Below are 19856 nucleotides of genomic sequence, written 5' to 3' on the forward strand. Positions count from 1 at the left end.
ACTAAAAGTAATATTCAAAGTACAACTAGAATTAACCTGATAGTTAGTTGATACAAAAGAGTTACCAAAGGACTTTGAAGAGAATTCTAGAACTCCTAAGGTAAAGCTCATACTCGAATCTAACTCCAAGGAACTAACCTAAGCTACTAAGATAAAATAGATGAAGTTCTCTAATGTGTATCTACTCTCATCATTCTTCTCCTCTTCTTAAATGAGCTCCAAGGGACTATTTATACACTCCCCAATCATGGGGGTACATATGGTGCCTCTAGGTCGGTTTGCAAGCTTAAGTCGTTGAAGAGGGGACACATGGATGGTCGGATGGCCATTACTTGGCTGAGTAGCCAAATCAAATAGCTAGTCAGACAATCTCTCTCTCTTCCATTTTCCATCCAACGGTCCACATGCCTTTGTTGAGGTCGGTTTGATAGTTATTTTTCGTGACCATTGGATTGATATCATGTTTCTTCCTTAACCATTGGATCAAAGTACCTTGGATTGGTGATGTAGCAGTCTTCTGACCCTTTGATGTGTCATCCATGTGGCTATGCCTTCAAGTTATGTTGGGTGCATCATGACAAGCGTGCAGGACAAAGGGGGGCATGATTGGCTTGATAAAGTGGTCAGGCGATCAAGGGAGTGGCCGGGTGACCTTAGGGTGGTCGGGCGGCCATGGGTGCTCCCTAACTTAGCCATTTCCATCCTGATTAGCCATTTTCACTCCATTTGCATGTTTCTTTCAAATTGCATTCAAATATTCTAAACAAAACTTGTGGAACTCAATTAGTAGGAAGATTAGTCACTTTGTTCATGAAACCATTCTCATCTTATGGATAGTTGATGGACATAAACACGGAATATCGACCATCAACACACCTCCAACCCCTGGTGCTTGCATGCAACATTGTATCCTTTGACGCTTGCACACGTCATTGTATTGTACCAAGTGGGGCTTGTAGTTCTACGAGATCACATTAACTGTGTTTATAGTGTGGCCGCCACTGTGTACAAAAGAGGACAAGGTTGTGAAGCTCAATAGTGGAGACAGCAGGGAGCATCCAAGAGAGACCGAAAGTGGAGCACCACTTGAACTTGGAGAAGGCCCACCACTATCAATGGAGTCACTTGACTAAGAGATTGGCCCACCGCTCTCATGTGGGCTACTCTTGCATGGGGCTCCAACGAGAATTAGTAAAAACCTTATACATTTTTCGATATCTTGTTAAAAAATACTGACGCGCCAATGAATTTTTTTTATCATATTCAAGATTCCACATTTATTTGTTGCCTTTGATTGTGTGCATTATTTTATTAGCCTAGTCATAGGCTAGTGGATAAGTTTGTACTTATACTGTAGAAGTCCATTTGTGATAAAAATAGCAACACTTAGATAAAACTTTTTTACACATATGAACGATTGGTTCTCTATGTAGGTTTTATTTAATAAAAAATAGAGATCTTAGATTAGTACGAAAAATAGTTGTCATAATTCACCTGACCTGGTTGGTGTATGGTTCGAGACAATTTTATTGTATGATGATGATAGTTTACTGATTTATCTTTTGGCCACCAAATTCGAATGGTATATTGGTGTTTCACAAATGGTCGTTTAGATGTGGTTGACAAACAATATCGTTACACATTCATTATTTCTAAACACTAAGGTACATGTGGTTAGCCTTAAATTTCTAGAGCAATGGGTGTGGGTTAGAATGCTGGCTCTATTTTTTGCGCGCGCTGCGTGGCAGCTGAACGTGGGGAGGGTGAAGCCGTGGTATCACCGGATGCCCACATTAGGTTCTTAATATATTATAGGCAGTTGTTTGTGCTTTTGCTACGGACCCTAAATATACCATATAAATAGGTATTGAGATATTTATTAAAATATAATTATTGTTTACCTTTAAACACTAAGGTATGTATAGTCTGGTGTTTACCTTTAAACACTAAGTTATGTGTGTGTTCAAATGCTCGCTTTGCACTATTTTTATAATTTTTATTTATTTTTAAACAAGGTACGTAGACGCGAGATGGGAGGCACTAGGGATGAAAACGGTTTCGGAATTTTTCGGTATTCCGGAAACCGATTTCGAAATTTTTCGATCGGATTCACCGGTAACGGTATTTTTCGAAAACGGAATCGGTTTTCGGAATTTTCTATCGGAATCGGCGTGGCGTTTTAGCGACCGTTTCCTTCGGTTACCGGTTTTTTGTCGGAAATTACCGGATTTGTGTCTCGGAATTATGTCTCGGAATGTTTCGGAATTTTCCAGCATATGATTTTTCGCATCGCCTGTACGTCTCTAGATAAGGATTACTTATTTATGTATTTTTTGGACGCCTTAAGATTTTTTTTTGGATAGATGGTGTTGGAAGGCAGTTGAGATTAACGATTTGGTCTTTTCCACACACTAGGTTTTAGGGTTTTCCTGTGAGGTTGTGAAAAACTCTTTATGTGAGGAAAAAATATTTCATAAGTAAGCATGTCATGTCAGCTAAATCGATTGGATATTGTGAATTGTAAACTTTGAGTCTGTGAACTTGTGATCTTTATGAACTTGCTATAATGTGAACTTGTTATATTGTGAACTTGTGATTTTTGTAAACTTTTTATATTATAAATTTGTGATCCTTGTGAACTTGTTATATCATGAATTGTGAACTTGTGGTCTTTGTGATCTTTTGTCAACTTTGTTGTATTCTGAAGTTTGATATGTTTACCGATCGTATTTTAGATTTCAACTGTTACCGGTGTATTTTCCGCACCAAACTTTCGTTTCTGATGTTTCCGAAATACCGATATCGTTTCTGTTTCCAGAGTTATCGTTTTCGATTTTGTTTCCGATAAAAAATATGAAAACGGTAATGGTTTTAGTGTTTACCGACCGTTTCTGACCGTTTTCATCCCTAGGAGGCACGTGGGGCGGGTCCAGTGCGTCAACGCGGGGTAAAGTCGTGTTAGCAGCAGGTGCCCACCTTCCATACCTTCCATTCTTAATAGTAGTAATAGTAGTAGGGAAGTAAAAGTATAGATATAATATCATACATTCGTAAATACACAGAGTCATTAAGATACCAAGTCTAGAATGTCATCAAACATTGTGCTTTGACAATATTATTATTATTATTATTATTATTATTATTATTATTATTATTATTATTATTATTATTATTATTATTATTATTATTATTATTATTATTATTATTATTATTATTATTATTATTATTATTATTATTATTATTATTATTATTATTATTATTATTATTATTATTATTATTATTATTATTATTATTATTATTATTATTATTATAACCACGAAAGAATAAAAAAAAGAGGTTAATCTAACCCGTTAGATACAAAGAAACACGCTCAACTATTTTTTATATAATTTTTATTTATTTCTAAACAAGGTACGTGAAAGCGAGGTGGGAGGCACGTGAGGCAGGTTCAGTGTGTCAGCATGGGTGAAGTCAAGTGGGAGGCACATGAGGCAGGTCCAATGTGTCAGCATGGGTGAAGTCATGTTAGCACCAGGTGCCCACATTCCGTTCTTAATAATAGAAAAGTATAAGAATAGATATGATATCATACATTCGTAAATACAGAGTCATTAAGGTACCAAATCTAGAATGTCATCAACATTGTGCTTTGACAATATTATTATTATTTATTATTATTATAACCACGAAAGAACATCAATCTCGATACAAAAAAAAGGTTAATCTAACCCGTTAGATACAAAGAAACACGCCCACGACGATGCCCAAAACACCAAACGCCTCTCCTATAGACATTTGTATACGGGAAGAGTTCACATGCACCACAAAATTAAAACGTCTCAGCAACCGCGTTGCACCCTTACAAGCCTCGCACCAGAACCACATCGGGAGGATGATCTGAAAAGCATCAGTGCGTTTCATTGACAGCATCACCTGTTTTAGGCTGTCACCGGTTCCTGCACAAGACCAGCGATTATTCCTTTGCTCAACTGTTTCCCTAGCCTCTCCTGTATCCGATCCTTGATCGCAGTTTCCTGAAAACAGTAATTACAAGGCATCAGTTTGAATTAACATGAATATTATCCCAATACACATGGATTGGATGGGATTGGAAAAAATTGAGAAGAAGTTTGACTTGTTTGGGATTCAAACTCATCCAATCTCACTCAATCCACATGAATTGAGAGCTAACCAAACAAGCCTTAATGGTGCGCTACCCATGCGCATGAAGGAACGACAGCAGCAAAAGCAGTGTCGTCGACATGAAGCAGGCGATGGAAGTTGGGACAGATCTGCAGCTGAATCTAGCATGGAGGGTTGTCCCATAGCCCTGCAAGCTGTAGGGGAATCCGGCGGCAAGGTGGTGACTGGAGGTAGTGATCACCGGCAGCCAGGATTCCAAGCACGCATAGATACATGCCACGGCGGCAGGGGTGGGCACCTTCGACTGTTTGCCGCCCTCATTGGAACCTGGCAATCTCCTATACCAGATGTTATGGCAGTAGCTAGGGTTTAGAAGGAGAGAGGAGGCCGACTGGGGGCCTTGCCCGCAACCGAACAAGAAAGAAGAGTTTTCCTTCTAATCCCCGTTTGTGTCTAATCCTCATACAGGTTACTAGGTTAGATATAAATAGCCTTCATATCTAATCACTCCATATAATTCCTCTCTTCTTTCCTTTTATCCCTCCAACCTTCCAAAGTAACCCAATCAGCTAAATAAGGCAAGGCTAGACAGGATTACCTCTAATTGAGGGATGACAGTTAGCCACTAAGTAGACCAATGACATATGCTTCTATCATCATCTATCACTTATCTAACTAGTTCAAAATTACATTTAGCAACACTTCACAATTCTTATAAAAAATATACCATATTGTGGCAGTGTTGCTCAAACTTCTCTAGGAAACCAGCAACCCAGCGATCCGCATTAGCAAGCCATTCTTCATGATTCAAACCAGCAGTCTTTGCCACTGTTTGCAACTGCAAGATATATTTCATACGAAGCTAGATATCAGTAAAACTGATTACTTTAGTCTTTCATGCTATGGAAAGGAATATGTCTAGTTCCTCGACAAGTACTGATCAAGTGATGAATCTCAAATCAACAGTTACCTTTTCCTGATGTGCCTTCACAGTCTCCCGCAGTTTATTGATCTTCATATTAACTTGCAATTGTTTCTCCTAATGAAAATAATAAGAGGAAGATATATGTTATTCCACAGAACTAATTATACCTCTTCAGCATGTGCCATCAGGGAAGTGTCTAACCTTGACATAGCTCACACCAAGATCTTTCCTCGAGTAGCCCCGTGCTAAATTCCTCATGACATACTGGTTATAGTCCTTCAAGATCCTCATTATGAGATCTGAAGTAGAAACCCCGTCTGTCCTTTTTGTTTCCTTGAATTTTCCAATCTTTTTAACCTACCACATAGCCCAACAATACTTTCAGTGCTAAAAGCATACAGAAGATGTATTTAAGCTTAGCTATACGAAAGAAGACTTACAAATTCATAGACATCATTTGCTGTTCCGCTAGTATCAGCATAACTTCAGTTACAAAGAAAGATATTGTAGTTAGTTGAGCAGACTAGGAAGAAAAAGGGACATCTGAAATAGCTGTTGTGCAGGTCACACATACGGCAGCGCATCATGAGCAACATAGTCAATCTGATGCTTATCAATAAACTCCTGTGTGAGAACCCACGGTGCATCAGGAATGACCTCATCAACCCACCTAAAGCAGAAATCATTAGACAAATATATGACCGGCTATATTGAATTAAATAAATAAATAATGTGAATGTTTAAAAACACCACTTCAGGTGGGATTTCCGTTTTTGTTATGGCCAATACAATCCCCTCTTTGTTAGGGTCAAATGTTTTTTTATGGTAACATAAAGTGGGGTTTTCCATTTTTGTTATAGCCAATACAAACCATCTCCCTTTGAAGGCCTAATGTTTTTTTTCATGGTAACATATAAGTCATTAAGAAGACTAAGCGAACTCTAAACAATGCAAAAAAGCAAGAGCAGAACTAGCATATGCAGGTACTCTGGCAGTCCAGTCTGCTGAATGGAGGCTTAAATAACTAAATAGTGAAGGTATATGTTAGCATGAAAGAGAATCGAGTAGCTGCTCCAGCTGAGAGCATAATTTGCTCGACCTCCATTCGCAGCATGTAATTATACAGTATCCTCAATTTAGAGGATATGAAAAGAATGAGAAACCTAAGCTGCAGGAGAGGTCTGCTCTGAGTCATGAAGCAAAACGCCTCACACACGAAAAGGGAAAATACAACTAGACTTGTTGTGCTGTTGGATCTTGTTATACAGATAGTATAATATGATGCATCTTTGTACAATTTTGGCAGCAAAGCAGGCACAATTTTATGAATACAGAATGCTCGCAAATTCAAGCGCGCACGCACATATCACACAGACACAACAATGGTTTTTAAAGCGGTAAGGCGGTCCAAGGCGTTGGAGCACCGCCTGGACGCCTAGGCGAGGTAGGCGGGCAAGGCGCCTAGACGTTAGACCACCGCCCTGACGCCTAGGCGACGCCTTAAGAACAGAGGACACAACAGAAGGAGGTCCCTACTGACAAATTGGGCATGCTAGTTAGAAATGACCGAACATGTTAATACTAGACTGTGCATCATACTGTAACGATGAATAATAAGGGGAAAATGAGAGATGCTTTGCTTTTCTGAATCTGAATTAGTAGCTAGCACTAGTAACAAACAAAAGAGTGTATATATATATTTACTAACTTGCAGTGCCGCAGGGATTCGTATCGCTCTTCCTGGGTCATGACGGTCTTGCCCTTGTAGCGGTAGGTTAGCTCGTCGTTGCAGCATCCGACGAGAAGATAGGTGTTGGGGAACCTGCGAGGTGTCGCAAAACGACACGTCAGAATCAAAACGAAACGGATGGCACTGGCACGCATGGAATCAAGCGCATCCAGATCAAGGTGATGGAGGTTGTTGAGATGTCAACTCCGGCGGGGCGGCGTGGGTTTGGCGGGCACGCGCAAGACGAGCCTGAGGGAGCGGCAAGCGCGCCGCGGCCGGCGTCGTGCAGATCTGATCTAATCTGAGACTCTTGAGTCCGAGGCATCGATATCGATGGATGGATATCAAATCGATGTGTCATTGGGGCCGATCTGACATGAAGAAAGTGAGGGGGAGGGGTAGAAGAGAAGGGACCGTACAGCATCTTGGCCTGCTCGAGGGCGCGGGCGTGGCCGAAGTGGAAGAGATCGAAGATGCCGTCGGCGTAGACGCGCACGGGGCGGTCGTCCTCGGCCTTCCTCTTTGCGGCGGTGCTGGTGTCGGTGCTGCTGAGCGCGGAGGCGGGCTTGGCGCCCTGCCGCTTCTTGGCATTGGAGACGCGCGCCATCTTTCTCGCTGGGATGGTAACGATTTGCGCAGGCGAAGGGGGGTTGGAGGTGGATGGCTGCCTGGTCGAACTGCTCAGTTCGGCCTCCCTTCCTGGGAGGGCAAGGCCGCGTGCAGGCTCGCCAATAAAAAGGCGCGGATCGCTGCGGAACTCGATCCATCCACCTGGTGGGGGCGCGGGGTTGAAGGCGGGGAGCGGCGGGACCGTGTCCACTCCACGGTGTCCGTGTCAACCGCCCATGTGCTGGGAATCCACAAAACATCGCTACTTTGAAACAATCTAAGGCTAGGCTAACCACATTTTTTTCTAAGAATTTTCATTTTCCCAAGAAAAAATAAATTAATTTTCTATAAAAAAATAGAAATCACTTGGAAAAATATGGTTCCAAACTAGTACTAAATAAAATATCACTCGTTTTCAAGCAATTTTAAAAACAGCATCAGTTTCATCAAATAAATTTAGAAACAGCATTTCATCTATATTTTTTCATTCTTTTATTTCTCAGCTCACAAAAACTGGACCAAATTGCCCCTATCATTTCCCAGCCTTATTTTTTATCTATTCAGTCCATAAGAACAACATAAATGCGTACAAATATATGAACACTATTTTATATTATTAAGAATAATATTAAACATACAAATAAACACAAATATTTTGTAAGGATAAAGTTTAGATTTAACAATTAAACTTCAAAACTATATTCTGGGATGGAGGGAGTAGTTTTTATACAACATATTTTTTTAATAAGACAAATGATTGAAGTTTTTGAAAAAAACAACCACGTCAAATAAAAAGGAACAGAGAAAGTACATTTGAAGACCATTCGATGAACCAAGTATGTCTAAATTTTAGTAGCTTGATGTTGAAAATATTTAGGTTTGAAATTCAACGGTTAAATCTAAACTTTTTCCTTCATAAAAAAATATGTGCCTATTTGTATGTTTAACACTATAAAAATAAGGGTAATTCCATGTATGCCATCGGGAATTATTTTCATCTCTTATGTGTCACTGGTCCCACATGTCACACACACAAAAAAATCTTATATGCCACCCATGGCACACAAGGGATGAAAATACATTTTGATGGCATACATGGAATTAGTCCATAAAAATAGAGCTTATATGTTTTATCAGTTTATGTTTTTATGGACATAAGAGATAAAAATAGGATGTGAAATGAATAGGGATAATTTGGTCTATCTATATGTGGTGTAAGCAATAAAAAATGCAAAATATAGATAGGGTGTTATTTTCTGAAATAATTTGGTGAAACCGGTGCTATTCTATGAAATGCTTGAAAATGGATACTATTTTCTAAACGTCTTCTCAAACCAGTGTTGTTTTGTGGATTCTCCCCTGCGCGCGAGGGCTTGGGACCTGCACGACAGGGATAAAAAAACGGTTTCTTCTTATCGGACCAGACCAGTAACAATTTTTTAGCCAGTTTTTTGAAATTCATTTGAAATTCACGAAACTTGAAAAATATTAAAAAACAGCGAAATAGATTAAAAAAATAACGAAAACCGGTAAAACCCAGCGTCTTCTAAATCGAGAAATCCGAGAAACTGTTTTGTTTGAATTTAAAATGTAAATCGGTCAAAGAATTTAAATACCAACAAAATTTGGCTTCTCGATTGGTAAAACGGATTTCTCGGTTGGATACACAATTTCTCGTCGGGGTTCACATCATTTGTTTTTGTTTTGAATTTAAATTTGCAAAACTGTCGCTTTCTTCGAAAACCAAGGGTTTGGTTTTCGAGCGGTTTATCGTTTTGGATGAAGATTGGTTTTTAGTTTAAAAATGATTTGGTTAACCCTGCTGGACGGCTTTGGTAGTACTCCAGCAGTATGTAAACAAAGAACGGAAAGGGAAAGAAGAGCGACATGAAATAGAAACGCGTTGGTCGGTGTTTGGTGAGCTGCCTTCTCCTCCTGCAGTCCTGCTCGTTCCTTCCCCACGGGCCACGGGCAGGTCGGCTGGTTGATTTGTTCGTCTCTGGTCAGTGCGTGCCCAGCACCCTGCCCGCCAAATAAAAACACTTCAGCAAAGACAGGGGTCGCCATCAGATCAGAGAGCAAAAGCCAGCGACCAACCAACACTGAGACTCACTGAGGTTTCGCAAAGCGCCAAAGCCGCCTGTCTCCTCTCGGCTTCCTAGAGGTTTTCACTGCTTTCGCATCGCTTGCATGTGTCTCTTCTCTCTGCAGAGCTACCTTCCACGCTGCTACTACCTGAAGAATATCACGCGTGTTCTGCACCAACGAATCAACCCAGGAAACATTCCATTCCTCGTAGACGACGTATGCACAAGAAGTATTTTTTTATTTTGATGAAGGCTATATATCTACAGTTAGGATCCAATCACTGTAGTTCTCCCGAAATGTCAAAATCTAAAGCCATATATATAGGACCAACATAGCGTGAAACCGTTTCTTGAACTACGAACTATCACTTGGCTACCTTCTTTTCAGATTGTAGAAAGATTTGACCATGGTATTTTTCAACGGAAGGACACAAAGAGAAGAAGAAGACAAAACATCTTCCTTACACTTTGAATTTTGCTCAACAAGCAAACTAATCCAAAAGGTCTTTGTTCATCTATGTGAGTGTGCTAAGCCCCTAACTGTGATACAGAAGGCCTATTCAGGTCACGGCAACCTAAAATAAAGCTGGAAACTGTTCCTGACCGAGATCCTGCTTGGCTGGCCTTGTCCTGCAGTTACAGTCTCGAATGGCGCATGGAATTGGACTCGGAATAACTTGTTGGACCAGCAACAGCGCTAGCTGCAAGAGATTCCCTGAGAAGCCTCCTGAGAACCTTTCCAGCCGGCGACTTGGGGATCGACTCCACGAACACCACCTTCCGCACCTTCTTATACGGGGACACCTGCACCATCACGAACTTGAGTAGGAAAAAAAGAGAACACAAAATCCACAAGCTCTACTCCTACTTCATGCCAGCGGGCAGCGGTTCGATTCCAGTCCCCATCAATCTAGGTATCAGGATGTATCAGGCTATCAGCTGACTGAATCAACTACGGCCTACAGGTTTACACTGCACTACTGCAGTATTATCAAATACATTCATGCATTATGCTGACCTTACTTGACGAAGTCAGGAACCAAGGATTTATTTTGTTTTTCTCTCCAACCACCGAATTAGTTTTGCGCAGCCAGAGTGTTATTGTTGTTCTTGAAAGAAGCGACCGAGAGTCAACAATGGGAGGAGTGCATGCCAGCCTGATGCGTTAGCACTGGGTGATTGCACAATCCTTTGGAATATGTGTAAGAAAGCTACACCAGGACGGATTCTTCCAGTTCCAGGGATGCGATGATGTGGCGCTGCCCATGCCAAATCGCCTGACCTCACTCCCCGCTACCAGTTAGTTACACATTGCCATCCCTCCAGATGGTGCTGATACCCTGAGACTAGTGAACGACAGCGCAGTGCATGGATGATGCATGCCCATGGCGAGTATCTAGAAAGAACAGAGACAGCACTGGTGCACAGCAGTCAGCAGCACAGGTGGGGGGCATGCACAGCAGCCACAAACCAGTCGACCTCAACCTTCAAACTTGCTAATATACCTGCCTCATTTTAGTTACTAGTCCTTTTCGGGTGAAAGCAACACGTATCTGTATGTACTTAGATTTATTACAACGCTTGCTCGAAATTTGATAGCTATGAAAGGAGCGTGTTGTGGCAAGGTGAAGCAGAAAGAACAGGGTGTTTAGTATTTTTCCTTACCTGCTTAGCTACATACTCCATCACTTGCGTGCACGATAGGCCACTTCCAGATTTCCTCACCACGAAGGCTACTGGTACCTCTCCAGCTTCTTCATCCTCAGTACTATCAGTCGAACCATAAGATTCTAATTAGGCCAATAAAGCGCAGGGCAAAATATGAAGTACACACATCAGGAACTAGCTACGTTAAAACTCACGACGTCACAGCCACATCAACAATTCCAGGGTGTTCGATCAAAACTGCTTCCAAGTCAGCTGGAGCTATCTGACGGTCAGAAAAGGTGGGGAAACAGTTTGTTATTAGTTATTACTATAAAAAAAGAACAGGCCCGGTGGTGACGGCTTTCACACAACTAGCCTTGTTTCTGCAGTTTTGCAGAGAGGCTGCATCGAACTCGGAAACATTGGCTCAGTGAAAAAGGCTCGCCACTGCGCCAGGCTTGTTCTTCTCACAATATATATAATATAATAACAATGGCAAAAACAGTGTACTTTATTTGGCCTGCTAAAGGAAGCCCGCATACCTGAAATCCCTTGTACTTGATCACCTCTTTCAAGCGGCCCACTATATACAAGTACCCATCGAAATCGAAGTAGGCAATGTCACCAGTTCGCAGCCAGCCACCATTTATTGCGCATGGATCAACATGATTCAAGTAACCTGTGAAGAAACGTTCTTCAGAATCCAAACACATATGTGGTCTTATTAGGATTTCAATCACCAGCTCACAGCAGATAAGCACAATCAGGTCTGTTTAAGTTTTATAGCATATTAGCAATCCTTCCATTATCTGTGAAAGAACTACTAAACATCTGAATGCTAATTGACAATGAAACATGAGTTTAATAGAGTGCATACAAAATGGTACCCAGTGACGGCGGCCAGCGACCGGGTCGCACAACCGACCCTCTCGCGGCTCTTCCTTTTTGTTTTCTTAGCTTTCTCCTCCTCTTCTTCTACGCGGTTGCTCCATGGAGGTCCTAGGAGCCAGCTCCTCTCTTCTCCTCGCCGGATCTGGTCATCTATTGGCCGGATCTTGCGGTTTTGGTGGCTGTTGTCACTCCCCACGAGTTCTGCTCGGGTTGGGGAGGGTGAGAAGAGGAGCGGCCATGGAGGGCTGGTCTGCCCGCGACGGTGGTGCGAGGGGCGGCAGATCTAGCGCCAGGCAGCTTGCTTCGTGGAGTGGAGCAAAGGTGGGGTCGCGCCCGGCCCTGTAAGAGTGTGGACGTCGCGCGTCAGCGGTGCTTCCGTTCGCATCCCGTGCGCAGTCGCGTCCCAGGCGGGGCTCAAGTTCGCGCCGCCCGCGTGGCAGTGCAGCCGGCGCGGCTCCGCGGCGCACGCACGCAGGACCGCGCGCCCATGCCCCAGTTCCCCAGCGCCGGCTTCTGCTCCGTCGCGTCCATGTCAGCAGGTACTCTCCCTGTCTGTGGGATATGGTTGGCTTCGGGGAATGGATTGTGGGGCTGGTTGGCACGTGCCAGCGGCCATCACTCCCGAGATCTGAGTGCCGTGCTTGAGGCCTAGCCCTCCCCGCTGGCGTGCTCGTCCACCGGGTGTGCCCGCCCCTGACGCTCTGTAAGCTCCAAGTGGCGTCGGGTCCAGTTTCTCCCTATCTGTGGAGGCTGGACTCGAATGGAGTGGCGGCAACAACGGCATCCACACCGAGATATGTGCTGATTGCCGCCCGGGCTTGCCTGATTGCGTGTCGGGTCGACAATGGTGACGCCCCTTGACGGCACAAACCCTCTTGAGGGCATTGTTGTGGGTCCGCAACCCCTCTCATGCGCAGGAACGAGAGAGTTCGGGCGAAAGCCTTGCCCGACTTGTGTGTCGGCCCGGCAATGGCAACGTCTACGGGCGTAGCAAAAACCCTGCTGAGGGCATTGTCGTGGAACTCTTGACCTCTTTTTGATTTCCCAGGTGAAAACCAAGGTCTAGTTTGCTGGGCGACGACGATGGCGTTGATACGTCATCTTCCTCGGAGGCGTCGTTATTGGGTCATCTTTTGGCGGTGCTCGTTCATTTGTCATTGGTCACTTTGCTCCTTCTGGCAACCCTAGCAGCCTTGGTAGGGGATGTGCGTACACATCTTGGTTCCTCCTCTTTTGGTAGCTTTAGCTTTGCAGCTGGCTTCAGTTGTGATCTGACGTGTGTGGTCATTGGCACCTCTGCTCCGTCGACGGTCTTCTTGTTGTTGATAGCATCATCAAATGCCGGATGGTCAGATGGATCACTTGGATATGCTTTATATGCTACTCAGCAACTCTAAGGAAGGACGTTGTTTCCTGGTAACCCTTGATTGGCGAACTCTTTGGCGAACTCATAGCCCCACTCAGTTGGGCGGTCCCTCATCCCTTCGAGGATTCCTCCCCTCGTTGCGCGTAATGGAGGGAGACAATGGAGCGGCGTTGCTACATGGAGTCGTGAGGAGGATAAAGATCAAGGCATCTTCGGCGAGCATGTGGCTCGATGGCAATTCATTTTGGAAATCTACTGTTGTTGCTGCATAGCTAGTCTTCTCTATGATGTTTGTATGTTTTCTCTCTCTAGTGTATCCCTGTAAAATCTCTTTGTAACTTCATCCTGTGGACCATTCATGGGTCAGCTCTTGACGCCATTATTATTAATGGATTTATTCAGGTGGGGATTCTCTCCCCACCGATGACCGTCAAAAAAAAATGGTACCCAGTTCGTCCCAAAGTGACAAAGTAGCTTTAAACTTATGAGGTTACCTTTCATTATAGCTGGACCATGGAGCCAGAGCTCCCCACAAGAGCCTGGAGGCAAGGAGCAACCAGTTTCCACATGAACAATTCTTGCATGCATGTTTGGAGCCAGGAGTCCTACTGAACCATACTTCTTATGCTTTGAAGTATTGAAGCCACGAGTTCCAACGGCAGCAGACTCAGTCATGCCATAACCCTGTGAACACATTACATCGCATGACAGTGAGTATTTCTTTCAGTATGAGGTTTCTCTATTTTCTAATAAAACAAGCAGTCTTTATAAAGCATTTAATAAAGTTCTGCAGAAAGAGCACAATTTCTTCTGTGACTCAGGATCACAAGCTGTACAGCCAAGAGAATCTCCTAGGACAGCAACAAAAATGTAAAAGAACCATTACTCCAACAGTTTTGTATGTACAGAAAATAAGATACAGATTCCAGCCTGTCATTTCACTTCTTCAAACATAAGCACCATTGAAAAACGGAGACATGTTAAGATGCAGTTAGTGACTTGAAGCTTTTACATCAGTAAAGCATATTTCAATAACTACTAGCATTGTGTAAAATATCATAAATTAAGCTATTTCTTTTTTTAACAAATGAACATGAACACATATTTCACTAAAAAGAAAGGAATGCAACCACACGCACAGCTCAGTGGCATGAGGTACGGTGAGGTTTATTTACTTGAGAAAACCAAAAAAAAAGCTACAGGCTACGGCTAGTATCTAGATTACACACTGAAGCTAGAGCAACAAGCAACCTCACCCTATGGTATCCTACTTGAATCCACAATCTGGACTCATCCTTGATCTTCAGTACCGAAGTGATAGACTGATAGTTGAAGACTGAACCCCTCAAAGACTTGATGGTTCCTTTCCTTCCAAAGTAACAAAATCACTAAGAGCATAAGGCAATCAAAACCATTGCACCCTGACTTATCAATCTGTTCCCTACTCTGAAACCACCAAGTAGCAAGTTTGCTATTGGAGTCTGGCATCACTGCATGCAGGCCTAGTGGCTGTAAGGTTGAGAACCATACTTCCCTGCTAAAATGACAGCCAAGCAGTAGGCATCACTACATGCTTGAATTTGCTGTAAATCTTTGTTTTCTTGGGGTTTTTCTTCAAGGGAAAAGTACAATATTTTCCGTTTGCTAGTAGAAAGAGTAAAATCTTTGTAAAGCCCATTGCTAGACTCAACGGTACACATCACCACATGACGGTGGCAGACTGAGAGATGGTCAGGCATGGTCAACCGGGAAGGTCAAGTACTCAAGTTACCCATATTTTGTGTGTATTCATGGATGGGAATGGGCTGACCCACCCTGTGGCCTCAAGGCAAACTTTTAGGGATCATGAGTCAGCACATTTTACCTAAAAAGTTGTAGCCTTGCTAGTCCATTGGGTAGCACGAGTCGGCTCAAATATTTTTCTGCTATCATGAGCTATAAAAATTATCAACGCCTCTAGGTAAGATGAGATAAAAGATTAAATAGTATCATGATAACACATTAAGGATATTAGCAACACATTAAAAAAATAAGTTTGAAAGTGAATGAGATTTCAATTTTATCTATTTTCAGGATATTCCTTGATCTACTTCCAAGTATAGACTTGCTTAAAAGTTATGACAAATCATGCTTGTTTGGAAAAACGAAGAGGATCAACAAATTTGAAAAAATGGATTGTATGTGATGATTGGATCGACCCATCTTACTCTATTGACCAATTTCAGACTCTGAGGTTGGCCCCTGGGACCATTGACCTTGCTCTTGTAGGTTGGATCAACCTTGCCCATTCTCATTTGTATGTGTATAGTGTATTAGTGTTACCCGGATACTTGTGTCCTAGTTTCTTTTCTTTTTGGCTTGCTAAATTAGAGAACCTACACTAGTGCTAATGGCATTTGGCATTGTGCCAAAAAAACATGTAAATTCAAACACCATATACGCCCGTGTCTAGCTTAATATTTGCCATGTCCCCCCATTGTCTTAGTGAATTGACAGGTGATCTAGGAATCAGGCATGCTCAATTAGGAAGGTCAACTCAATTAGGAATCAAGCATGCTCAGTTTTTTGCATGGTTACTTGCCCAAGAAAAGATACAATGCAAAACAAATCTTAGGAAGAAGAGGATACTTGAGGAAGATGGCTGTGAAGAGTGTGGGCAGGTGAAACGGCACGACACATTATGCTAGGTTGCAGTTATGCCAAAATGTTCTGGCAAGCAATCGGCATCCAAATTCTAGCGGACCTTGAAGTGTCTCAACTTCATCGCGTTGAAAGACCTACGAATATCCCAAAAGCTGAGTTCTCATCATTCATTCATCTCTGTTGCTGGCAACTATGGAAGCGTAGGAACGCTCTGGTCTTTCGTCAGGAGGCAGCATCACTAAAATGTCTCCTGCAACGATGCGGCAACGAAGCTGAAATCTGGTGCTACAGCCACCGAAGCAGAGAACTGGGTGTGCGTGCTGCCTGGCAGATGGTGTTTTCCAGTGCGAGGCAATAAGATGTAAACAGCAACCCCCACCCCCTCCTCCTCCAAACAAAAAAGAACAAGCTCGGTTCATGCCGGGTTGTAAATGTAAGCTGTTTGTATGTCACTGCGAGCAAACGACAATGAAATAGAATGTCAGGTGGGGAGCATTTCCCCATTGAGCTTCAAAAAAAATTCTAAACAAGACATGGAATCATACTTTGAGTTTATTAGTGTTACCCATATACTAGTGTCCTTGTTTAGTAAAATCAGAGAACATACACATGGGTCAGATTCCAAGTGGTGGTTGGCATTAGGCATAAAAAACCTGTGAGTCAAACACCGCACCTGCTGACACACGTCGGTTTCTAGGAAGGTTAACCTTATAATTCTGAAAAAGGCACATGATCATTTTGAGTGTGTGTTTGGATCTCATAAGATTATGCAAACAGTGATGGTAGAATCTAGATTTAAAAAGTGAGATATGTTTGAATCCCTGAATTCTAAAGAGAGATTAAGTAATAGGGTGGAGATGGATAATTGGATTATAAGGATCCCTCCCCCCTAAAAAAAATCCACTTGTTTGCATCTCATTTTAATTGTCACAGTTTTGAAAAGAACCAAACAAGGCCTTATTGTTACGTAGACATTCGTATCCATTTTTTTTCTTTTGCCAAACCAAACAACCTATACTCACATCAGATTCCTAGTGACATTTGACATTGTCCACAAGGAACTTGCTAAGCCAGGGTCTATTTTTAGTTTAGATGTGTAAAAGCTGTTGTGAGATATGTGCTATCTAGTTAAAACAACTATGAAACCTACCCTTCTCTTCTATCTCCCTCGAAATATTTGTAAAATGTCTATCTATTTCCAGCCATTTGGAAAAGTAGAAAGCTGAAAGTCAAAAGTAGGGTCCAAGATCGCCAGATGCTACGAAAATTGTACTAGGAAGCAGCTATTTTTGGAAAAAAAACAATTTCTGATTCTACCTGCTAGGTTGGTGTTCTATTTTTAACAGGGGAGAGCAAAACATAGCCTCAAACACCCCATACGGGCACCTCAGACACGTGTACGTTGTACCACTGATTCCGACACCTGCACCCACGAGCATGTAATACCAATGTGGAATACACACACTTGTCTTCAGCTAGTTGACACTTGTCTTCACCTATCTGACACTATTAAAATATTGCATGGTTACCTGATATGTAACTAGGTAAAACTCAACGCTTTTGTTCCTATTAAAAGACTATCCAGACTTCAGAGCAGTGTAGAATGGATTTTTTTCTCCTAAATGAAACTGATTCAAACTGATTTCCAGATTTGTGCGCGGTTTTGTTCCGTACTGTAGTGGCATAGCAGAGTCGTCCACATCAAGCATAAGCATAACTAACTTGGGCAAGGTAGGGAAGAACGAATGAAGTGACTGTAAGTGGGGTAGGCAGGAACCTGAATGAGATCGACGTGAGGGAAAGCCTTGACGAAGTCGTCGATGAGCCTGCGGCTGGACGGCGCTGCACCGGTTGACACTTGCACCAAGCATTCCAACGGCATTGCCGCTGGCTTGGTGGTGTGCACCAGCGCCGCCATGATGGGCGGAACGACCGGGAAGTGCGTGACTTTGAATCTGCGAATGGTCTTAACGGCTTCGCCTGCGTCGAACCTCTTCATGACGACCACCGTGGAACCGAGCGAGAGAAGTCCCACCGCGAAGAGCGAGAGTCCGTAGACGTGGAACATGGGCAGCGCCGCCAGGTAGACATTATCACAAGCAGGTGCGGCGTACTGCGAGGCCTCGAAGTGCACGAAGAGCTCGACCGTGGCGATGAGGTTGCGGTGCGTGAGCACGACGCCCTTGCTCCGGCCGCCCGTCCCCGACGAGTAGAGGATGGCGGCCGCGTCGTCCTGACCGACCGAAGGGCCCGGCAGTGGCTCGGAATCGAGCAGCAGCAACTCGCGGAAGGGTGCGAACTCGGGGGCGCCCTCGTCCGCGAGGTGGAAGGCGTCGGGGACGAGGACGACCGGGACGCGCAACGGCGGGAGCTTCCCGACGTTGTCGAGCGTGGCGAACACGAGGGCGGGGCTGGTGTCCCGAACCCTAGCGGCGATCTCGGCGGGGGCGCTGAACGGGCTCATTGTGGTGGCGATGGACCCGGCGGCGAGGACGGCGAGGAACGCGACGGGGAAGGCGATGGAGTTCGGCAGAGCGAGGAGCACGACGTCCCCCTCACGGAGGCCCCGACGGCGGCGGAGGCCCGCCGCGAGGGCGGATACGAGGCGGCGGAGGTCGGCGCGGGAGAGGGCCTCGGCAGTGGCGGCGTCGACGAGGGCCGGGGCGTCGGGGCGGGCGGCGGGTAGGCGGGCGAAGATGTGCGGGACGAGGGAGAGGGAGGGGTCGGACGGGAGGGCCACCGGAGGGTGCGTGCTCGCGTACACGCCGGCGGCGGCGCAGTAGAAGGTGGCGCCGGCGGCGGCATTGGCGGGGCCGTGGGTCGCCACGGCGTCCTGCATCGTCAGTGGAGATTTGTGGCTCTCCCCTCCCCTGGTCTTCTCGTGTCACTACTCTTTGGACTCCTTGCCGGACGAGTATAAATAGATGTGATTTGGCGGCTGCGAATGCGATGCCACCCTCCAGCTGCAGTGGATCAAGGCGACGGCGTCAAGGTGCGGAAAGCACGCTGCAAGCTGCAAGTGCAAGGAATCGTTTGCTTCATGCAACAGATTAATCGTAATGCCAGGTTGCCAGCTCCAGCCTCCAGCCACAGCCAGCCAGAGCCGCGGCGTCCGAAAAGAAAAAAACAATTTCAACCGCAACTCACTTTAGCACCAGCAACACACGATGCCCTTGGATTGATCTGTTCTGCCATGTGTTGTTGCTCCGGAAAGAAAATACTCTCAATTTCTGCCGCCACTTCCACCCAGAAGAAGGGTTGCTCTATTGTCCCACACCACATACGTTACATTTTTATTTTTTTAATAACCGAACGAAGTTCCAGCTCTTTCAATTATACTAAAAAATTCATTTTGATCCGCCATCTCGGTAAGTAATCTTTTTATGCACGCATTGGCTCGGGATACAAGTAGAGATGGCAATTGGGCGGGTAGAACGCGGATATATGGTTCGTGTTGTTGGTTCTTTTTGACGCCAACCACTGCGTGAGAATCGGCAGCGGTGCTCTCTGTACAGGCGTGGACGGTCCGCGACCTGTGGCAGGGCTAGGGTTTCCTGCCTGACGAGTCGGACGGTCCGCGCCTACAGGCCGGACGGTCCGCGCGTACGCAGGGGCGACGAAGATCGCCGGCGCCTGGATCTCGCTCCCGGAAGGGACCCCATCGGGGAGGAGAGATCCTAGGTGTTGTCTAGGCTCGGCAGGCCGACCTAGACTCCTCTAGTCGACGTAGAGCCGAAGAGAAGCGGAGAATTTGGGGATTGGAAAGCTAAACTAGACCTACTACTAAATGCACAAGAAATAAATGCGAGATAAACT

At 44.4% G+C, this 19856-nt stretch overlaps 2 protein-coding genes across 2 annotated transcripts; both read right to left on the reverse strand.

Annotated features, from left to right (window-relative positions):
* Window positions 1–3582: 3582 nt before the first annotated feature.
* LOC100283945 (choline-phosphate cytidylyltransferase B) lies at window positions 3583–7557 on the reverse strand. The gene is made up of 8 exons (NM_001156843.2): window positions 7217–7557; window positions 6777–6890; window positions 5643–5738; window positions 5509–5551; window positions 5270–5425; window positions 5114–5182; window positions 4871–4981; window positions 3583–4034 (listed from the first exon to the last, which is right to left on the reverse strand). The coding sequence occupies exons 1-8, from the start codon at window positions 7402–7404 to the stop codon at window positions 3939–3941; spliced, it is 873 nt and encodes a 290-aa protein (NP_001150315.1). The 5' UTR covers window positions 7405–7557; the 3' UTR covers window positions 3583–3938.
* A 2325-nt stretch (window positions 7558–9882) lies between these two features.
* LOC103637741 (4-coumarate--CoA ligase-like 3) lies at window positions 9883–19084 on the reverse strand. Its single transcript, XM_023301294.2, has 6 exons — window positions 17818–19084; window positions 13892–14081; window positions 11683–11819; window positions 11356–11423; window positions 11159–11261; window positions 9883–10297 (listed from the first exon to the last, which is right to left on the reverse strand). The coding sequence occupies exons 1-6, from the start codon at window positions 18877–18879 to the stop codon at window positions 10130–10132; spliced, it is 1728 nt and encodes a 575-aa protein (XP_023157062.1). The 5' UTR covers window positions 18880–19084; the 3' UTR covers window positions 9883–10129.
* Between the last annotated feature and the right edge of the window lie 772 nt (window positions 19085–19856).

Source organism: Zea mays, chromosome 1 (assembly GCF_902167145.1).
Source record: "Zea mays cultivar B73 chromosome 1, Zm-B73-REFERENCE-NAM-5.0, whole genome shotgun sequence".
In the NCBI taxonomy this organism is placed as follows: Eukaryota; Viridiplantae; Streptophyta; class Magnoliopsida; order Poales; family Poaceae; genus Zea; species Zea mays.